Source organism: Vipera berus (genome assembly GCF_964194415.1).
Source record: "Vipera berus genome assembly, chromosome: Z".
NCBI lineage: Eukaryota > Metazoa > Chordata > Lepidosauria > Squamata > Viperidae > Vipera > Vipera berus.
Genome location: NC_138205.1, coordinates 52,932,429 through 52,941,258, shown reverse-complemented (window position 1 = coordinate 52,941,258; position 8,830 = coordinate 52,932,429). Strand labels below are relative to the sequence as shown.

The 8,830-nt window shown below is 36.9% G+C and overlaps 1 protein-coding gene across 6 annotated transcripts in view; it reads right to left on the bottom strand.

Annotated features, from left to right (window-relative positions):
* The window catches only part of PCGF2 (polycomb group ring finger 2), an 80,733-nt gene that overhangs the window by 5,850 nt on the left and 66,053 nt on the right, over positions 1-8,830 (bottom strand). For all 6 annotated transcript variants that reach the window (XM_081346480.1, XM_081346479.1, XM_081346481.1 and 3 more), the window contains 3 exons: positions 5,651-5,699; positions 4,588-4,686; positions 1,928-2,008 (listed from right to left, as the gene is read on the bottom strand). In XM_081346480.1, coding sequence (XP_081202606.1) covers positions 1,928-2,008; positions 4,588-4,686; positions 5,651-5,699 — 229 coding nt within the window. The remainder of the gene's footprint in view (positions 1-1,927; positions 2,009-4,587; positions 4,687-5,650; positions 5,700-8,830) is intronic.

Below are 8,830 nucleotides of genomic sequence, written 5' to 3'. Positions count from 1 at the left end.
TTTGGTACCTTTCTTCACAGCTCACAAGCAGGTTCCCCACAGGGTGCCTTTACAAGACAGTGGGCAGCATACTTTATAGGGCAAAAGGGCAGCAGCACAGCTTCACAAAAGATGTCTGATGATGCCAGCCAAAAAATGGTTCTGACTAAATATCTAGCATTTGCCCTCCATTCCCCAGAAAACCAAGTAACAAAGAGGTCACTACAGTGACAATCTGTCTCTTAAATCCAAGGGTCCCACACTAAACCTCCTCTTGCATAGCTTGCTCTACCTCTTACCTGCTCAGGAATTATTTGAATGATGCCCTGCATCTACTCAGAACCACCACATACCCACTAGGCCAAACTTCCTAGTGCTGTCATACAAAGGCTTTCCCCAACTAAACTTAGAATACGTTTTGGAATTACTGAATGCTCTTTTTACATATACTGTATAAAACTTTTTAATAGACTACAATTAATGACTATGGAGATTATCAGTCATCCAGATCAAAGGTGGTTCCCCCCCCAAGAGGCAATTAGACTGTTTTTTCCTTGAGGAGGAAGAAGAAAAGGTTTCACTGTTCATCTAAAAAGCTTCACAACTATTGAGGCTTCTTGGATGAGAAGCAAAATGTCATCTTCTTTCTCAAGGAAAAAACCAGTCCAGTTGCAGTTTTTAAAAAGAAAGCATCTTTGAGCCTATAATTAAGTTATATGTTTTTTAGTTGGAAAGACACCGTTTGATATTGTGGTTAAGGAGCCAGACTGGGAGACTGAGAGTTCCAGTCCTGCTTTAGATATGAAGCCATCTGGGTGACTTTTACTCACTCTCTCAGCCCTAGGAAGGAAGAAATGAGAACCACTTCCAAAATCTTTCCCAAAAAACCTGCAGGGATTAGTCTAGGCAGTCATAAAGAATCAAAATTGACTTAAAGGAACAAGCAAAACAAAACAAAAACCAAATGTAAAATTACAGTAGTTGAATCTTAATTTTTCTCTTCCCCATTTCAGGATTTGTCTTTGAATGGAGAAGAAAGTGCATCTTATATCTGGCATGTATTAAATCAATTATTGAATCTGGCATCCTTCAGACCTTTAATTCACAGAATTCCTACTTTCATTCCAAAATTAGGACTAGAATTTCAGGGTATTTTTTTTTATAATTTGTTTCTATTAAAAAAAATCTATTTCCCACCCCTTATTTTACTTGTCTGTGTAAGGATAAGCCAAACACATAGACTGACCTTTTTTTGTTTTATTTTTTTAAAAAACTGTGGATTATGTTCTTCCTGGATAAATATCACTCTAAAAACACTGAAATATTATTTTATTTTACAGTAGTTGTGACAGAATCCCTAACGGACCCTGGGGACACAGAGGATGCAGTAAGTCTGTTACTGAAAAGATTCCTCAGTCCAGAGGAAGAGCAAAGTGTGCAAAAGAAATGTGGAGTATCTCCTTGCATGTAAGTTGATCTGGGGAAATATTTTGGCAGGCTCCCAAGATTCTCTTACATTACCTTACTTGCAATCAAAGTAATTCAAAAAATCCAAGTGGTTCTTATTTCCTGAGTTTACCTGCTTTAAAAGGCTGGACAATAGTACATTTTATTGCAAAACCTTATGGAGTAGTTCAAAATTTTATTAGCCTTATGGTAGATTATGTGTAAGCAGGGTAACTAAAATTATAGGTACAATGGGGGAATAAGGTTACCAACTTTCAAGAGGCTGACTAAGTTGTTACTTTTATCTTTCCCTTTTCTCCATTAATGAACACATTTTAATACAGTCCCAGATGTTTTTAAAAATTCTAAGGTTTCTAATTCCCATGCTGATAGGTTGAAATTTAAAAATCTGTCCAAATTTGCTCATTGGTTTGAAAATTAAATCTCATTAAGATGATGCAAGTTAATATTTTTTTATATAAAGTGTTTTTTTCTTACTCACCCTTCGCCAAGGATAGATATAAGTTATGTCCATGAGAGTGTAATATTCTTTTAGAGGTTCATCTTCATAGAGAACTTCCACCTATTAAACAAAGTTTAAGATATGCAGAATTATATGTCACAGGTATAAATTTAAATATTTGGCACAGATTTAAGTAACCTGGTTACCTCTTTTTGTTAGTAAATTTATAACTACCACAATAAAAACAAACTAAAAAGAGAGAATAAAAAATTATAGGGTACAGAAAGGAAAACAATAGAAAGAAAATAAAAAGAACAAAATAAGAATATAGTAAAGAAAAAGAAAAGAAATCTATATTTCCCACCTTCTTCACAACTATAAACAATTTTATTAACTTACCATTTTTTCTTAAAATACAACAAATGATTTCTTTTTCCCATATCCCATCTCTTATGTATAAATAAAACCTCATTATTTTGGCTCTAATGTCAGCAAAAATCCATTAAGTGTTACCAGGAATAACATCTATTTTAATCTTGATCAAATAAACCAACTTTATATTCCTTCCTTTTCCTATACTCTAAAAATCTCAATATTAGTCCCTTGATTTGACCTAGAAAGTGATTTATTTTCATTTTTTTTTTGTCCTATCTCATGAAATCTTTCAAATTTTTTCAAACTTTTCCTTTGTAAATCCAGTGTAGGAAAATTATCCAGGTCACTCTCTTGTGTTGTATAGTGAAATCTGTAGCTGAAATGAGAAGAGGAATGAAAAGTCTGGATAGCCTTGAACTGCTGGTGTAGAGGAAGTGGTGGACAGCAGATCTTTCCTAAACCTTGCGCTGCTTATCAAGCAATTTCCATAATGAGTGCATTATTCTAGCTAGATTCCTGTCAATAGGCAAGTAGCAATAAATATTCTGATTCATTCTTGTGTTTTCCGGGTTCCATGCACCTGACAGGCTGCTATTTCTTTGATATATTTTTAAATATTAAGAAATCAGCTGATTTCTGATGTATGTTCAATGTAATATCTTTTTCTATGTCATTCATGTAGCTTGTTGTTTTGAAATCCACCTGCATGTCACTTTCAATAATGTAATGTAGAACTTGTTCCTCTTCCATAACATTTTTTTAAACAAAGTCCAACTATAAAGTCAGACACTCAGTAAATCAACTTCTAGGTTCATTGTCCAAAAATATCCTTCAATATGTTCAATGTTAAAATATTTTGCTTAATTCTGTATTAATAAATTGAGTTTGACTGATATTCTCCTTTAATTTTTCAGTTCCTCCTAGTATCCTCTGGTGACCAATTTTTAAAATCTTAGTCTTATTATGTTTTTAAAGCATTCAAAACAAAACACTAAAGTCTCTCTATAATTAATTTCAAAATCTTAGTTCAGGTTTAACTGGACCCCTAATATGTTTCTAAATTTCTAAAATCAAAATTTTAATAATTCTTTTACTGTTTATTACAAAAAAATCCCTCCTTAACTTATATTGGAAGAGCCTTGGTGGAGCAGTGGGCTAATGCCTCCTTAAGTAACACCAGCTGCCTGCAATTAGTGCAGGTTCGCATCCCACCAGGCTCAAGGTTGACTCAGCCTTCCATCCTTCCGAGGTAGGTAAAATTAGGACCCAGATTGTTGGGGGCAATTAAGCTGACTTTGTAATAATGCCGCTTGGGGTGTGTTGTGAAAGCCCTAATAAGCAGGCATATACATAGAATGAAGGCTACTGCTAAGCTTGTAAGCCGCCCTGAGTCTTCGGAGAAGGGCAGGATATAAATGGAATTAAAATAAAAAATAAATAAATAAATAAAAGAAACTCGTCTGCTGTTATTAAACTTTGTCATTCCAAAGATTCGTAATGGTTGAAAATCAGTTAGCAAGCAGTTTCTGAAAATGATTAGAAAAAGACCTATGCAAACCCAGTGGCCTTTTAAAGGTCAAAAGTAACTTGACCAAAATGGCTATTTTCTTGTCTCCCAGAGTGCTAAACACACTAAAGACTGCTGTCTTGAGATCTCCTCATGCAAAGTAGCTTTCTGGAGCACTTGTGGGTGATTTCAAATCCTCTCCTTGACTAAGAATTAATAAAGAGGTAGGCTGCTTGCCAACTCTTCATTCTGCTGCAACTATTTCCACTTTTTGAAATGCTATCTTCAGTCTACCATGTCTTTCCAAGAAGTCCAATCCAGTAACCTGCATCTCTTAATGTCTTTCTTCCCCTTCCCCTCCCTCCCTCTCCATGTCAAGTTATAAAGAAGAATATGAAATTCTCAGCCTAATTTCATATGGGAGTTATAAAGAAAGAAATGTAGGCTGAGTTTGAAAAAAATGCATATACATATCTTGTCTGTACCACAATAACCCAGACAATGAGCTTAGTTTATAATAGAAAACAGTCAGTGACTGTTTTAGAGTAAATGGGATGTTTTTGTTAAATCCTTAAAATAACAAATTCCATTCTGCCTTCTTCATTTGGGTACAGGGAGAGACAGGGAACATACAAAGTACAACTCTTGCATATTGATTTTTAAGTTTAGCCAACCCTTTTTTGGTGAAACTAGTAAGAGGAGCTGCAGATTTGTTTTTTTTTCCCCCTTGGCTATGAAGAATTATAAATATACAAAAAATCAGCAGCAACCTCAGCCCTTGGGTCAGGAGAATGGTGACTGCTTGCCTGAAACTTACTTTGTATTTGGTGGGAACATCCATCTTGTTCCGGAGGAATTTAGCCAGGTGCATGATAGTCATAGCAGCAGGACATCGGAGGAATCTCATGCTGTTCTTCTACAGAGGAATGTCAGAGAGGAGAGAGATGGTTTTAATTGGAGAGGACTGGACTGCACAGCAGGAGATTGAAGTTGAAATAGATATGGAAGTCACTGTAAATCTGCCGAAGGGCTAGGAAATTAAGGGGTGAAGGTTGGGGGGAGGAATGCAAGAAGTTCTCAGATCACAGGCAAAAGCAACCAGATGTAATTTGCATGTCTTTGTGGTGTACAACAAAGGGGGGAAAAATCAATCTGAGTTTGGAAGAAGGAGAGAGTGAGTCAGTCTGTAAGAGAGGGGAAGGGAAGGGAAGGGAAGGGAAGGGAAGGGAAGGGAAGGGAAAGGGAAAGGGAAAGGGAAAAGCAAAATATAAAGAAGGAAAACAGACAAAGAAAGAAAATATGGAAGTCACATTGATGGAAAAGAAAATAGCGGAAACAAAAGCAAAAAATGCTGACATTTCTATGCCTAAGAGCTCACTTAAGGCCAGGTTCAGGATGCTTTTTAATAATATGATTTAAACTTAGGTTTCATATAAATATTAGAGTTTTCTCCAAATTAATCCATATCCTACAAATTGTTTCCAAATAATAAAATACTAAGACTACCCAATCTGAGAGTGCAAAATGTCACTAGACAGCAACAAATATACACAGAAAGCTCTAGCTGTTTGCTGCTATAGAGGTTGTCAACTTTTTTTGCAGGTGAGATATGGTTGCCTTTAGTAATATTAAGAAAATGAGCCTCTTGTAGTCAGAGGATAGCTGCTTGAACCTTTCATAAAACAATCACTATGCTAAAGAAGAAGGAATCCAGTTTAGAGGTTTTAGACAAGTCCACCAAATTAAAAATGATTGCTGTCATAATATATGAACAATGAATGGAATTAGAGAAAATGTATATATTTCTTGCCTATTAAAATCACCATAGAACATGTAGCTGTTTAAATTTAATATAGAATCCACACCATGATGTAACTCACCTTATCTTTTTCTATGTTTCCATTTTCAACAGTCCCTTTATTTTCATCTCTGAAGAATTAAGAAGACTAATGAGTTAAATATGTATACAAATACAGGTACAGTGGTACTTTGGTAGTCAACTGCTTTGAAACTCATCAAATTTGGTAGCCAACTCTCAGTGCAAACTGAAGATAGGGAATAGATAGACATAATAAGAATTAGGAAGAGGCCAAGAACTTTTCAATTTTCAACATTTCTGAATAAGTATGACTTAAAACATGATCTGTTATTCATGCAAGTTCTAAAATAGATTAAGAGAACTCAATTAAACAAATGAGTCAAAAATGAAAACATTACATTTGTTCATTTGTTTACTAAAGAAAATAATCCAAAACTACATATCTATGTATGGCAAAACTATGCAAATCTCTAGGATTATCAGTTCATTTGAAGGGGTAATTAGAATGAGTTGTTTCAGTCAATAAGATGATAATCAGATGTCAGCGTATGAAATCCTGCCTTATTTAAAGAACAGAAGTTTGGGTTTTTACTTTCTTTGCAACAGAAGTATGTCATAGCTTGAACAAAGGATATTTTTGAGGAGCTCTGAAAAAGTTGTTTGTGCTCACCCACCTGAAAAAGATTCCAATCTATTTCCAAGGAATTAGGCAGATTGTGTACAAATGGAAGTGATTCAATCCATTTTTACCCTCTCTAGGAGGTGTTGACTAACCAAGATCACATCAAGAGCAAGGTCTGTAATGGCCCAGGAGATCTCAGAGAATCCCAAGGTAACATCTATGGAACCAAAGACCTCTACCCCGATTGTGAATGTCAGTGTTGATGAGACAACCATCAGGAGAACACTGAACAATAATGGTATACATGGCAGGGTTGAAAGAAGAAAGCCACTACTCTCCAAAAAGAACAGTTGCTCAATTAGTTTGCAAAGGATTACATAAATAAGCTAGAAGACCATTGGAAGAATGTCCTGTGGACAGAAGAGAGCAAAATTGAACCTTTTGGCAAAAGGTCAAAACTGCATTCCAGCAAATAAACCTTATTCCATCTCTGAAACATGGTAACAGTGACATCCTGGTTTGGACCTGCTTTGCTGACAAAGATGGCTTGCCCTCACTGCTGGAACTATGAATTCTGAATTGTAGAAGCATTCTACAGGAAAACATCAGGGTATCTGTCCATGAGCTCAAAAGAAAGTGGATCATGCAGCAAGACTCAAAGCACATAAACTCAAAGACTCAAAGCATATAAACCATACAATCAAATGGTTAAGGCGAAGAAAGTTAATGCTTTGGAATAGGTAAATCAAAGTCTAATGCTGGGAAAGATTGAGGGCAATAGAAGAAGGGGACGACAGAGAATGAGGTGGCTGGATGGAGTTACTGAAGCAGTAGGCGTGAGCTTAAATGGACTCCAGAAGATGGTAGAGGACAGGAAAGCCTGGAGGAACATTGTCCATAGGGACGCGATGGGTCGGACACGACTTCGCAACTAACAACAACAACAACATAGAAAGACCTGAAGTGGGCTGTTTGGGTGAAGAGGCCCAGCAGTTACAGCTGTTCTGTAACAAGGAATGGGTAAAACTCCCCCTATTGATCAGTGCATTATTGCCATTATTGCTGCTCCCAGGGGAGCACACCAGTTACTTAAGTATTCACATACTTTGCAATGCACAAATTGGATCATTTTCCTCAATAAATAAATGAACAAGTACACTGCAATGTTTTTGACTCATTTGTTTAATTGAGTTATCTTTATCTAGTTCAGGGGTGTCAAACTCAATTTCATTGAGGGCCGCATCAGCACTGCGGTTGCCCTCAGGGAGCCGGGTGGGTATGGCCAGGGTGGGCGTGGCCTACTGGGTGGGCATGGTTAGAGTGCATATGGCCTACTGGGTGGGAGTGGCCAGCTCTACATCATTCGCATCAAGGGTGCCTATGGGGGCCTGGGCAGGAGTGGGACAGATCTGAGGGTCTCTGGCAGAAGGAGGGTCTCTGGGCCAGGGCCAAGGCAGTGGGGGCTGTTCCCTCACTGTTTCCAGGATGGCTTCGCGGGCCACATGAAACCACTTTGTGGGCCACATCTGCCTCCCGGGCCTTGTGTTTGACATGTCTGATCTAGTTGTAAAACTTGTGTGAAAAACAGACCATCTTAGGTTCATATTTATGCAGGAATATTGAACAATCAAAAGGATTCATAAACTTTTAACTATCACTGTATCTGATAAATATAAATGTGATGATTAGAAATTTTGGGCAGAACTAGTTCATTTTTCTAAATCACTTCCTCACTATTTGCTCACTAGATACCCACATACAAAGGAAAAGTAGAAAAAGGATAAAAACAAATTCAAAAAAATCCTGTTGTAAAACAGGAATAAAGATTGCTAATTGTGGAAGATAGTTTATATATGCCATTATCAAAGCCTCTTTATATACAGAAAATACTTTGTTCAGTAATCAAAATCTCCAAAAAGAAACAAGTATTCTTGAAACTCCAGAGAGATAATACCAGTCATCATTGATAATACTGTGCTAAACAGATTAATGGTTTGAGATGGGATGAAAACTTTCTCTGTTGTACAGGAGAAAACCCACAGCATTCCAAAACTGTATTTGTCCTTTGTTTCCAATGATTCTGTAATTCAAAAAGGATGTGAGAAGGAAATGAAAGTTAATCCTTAGGAATATATTCCAAATAACGTTGGAAGGGACCTTGGAGGTCTTCTAGTCCAGCCCCTTGCTCAAGCAGGAGACCCTATGATATTCCATACAAATGAATGTCCAGTCTCTTTTTGAAAGCCTCCAGTGATGGAGCACCCACAACTTCTGAAGGCAAGCAGTTCCACCGGTTAATTGTTCTCACTGTCAGGAAAGTTCTAGGTTGCTCCTTTCTTTCGTTAGTTTCCATCCATTGTTTCTCCTCTTACCTTCTGGTACTCTGAAAAACAGGTTGACCCCCCTCTTCTTTGTAGCAACCCCTGAGATATTGAAACACTGTTATCATGTCACCCCAGATCCTTCTTTTCACTAGACTAAACATATTCTTGCAACCATTTTTCAAATGTTTTAGCCTCCAGATTCCTACTCATCTTCGTTGCTCTTCTCTGCACTCTTTCCAGAGTCTGAACATTTTTTTTTTACAATATGGTGACCAAACCTAAATGCAGTATTATT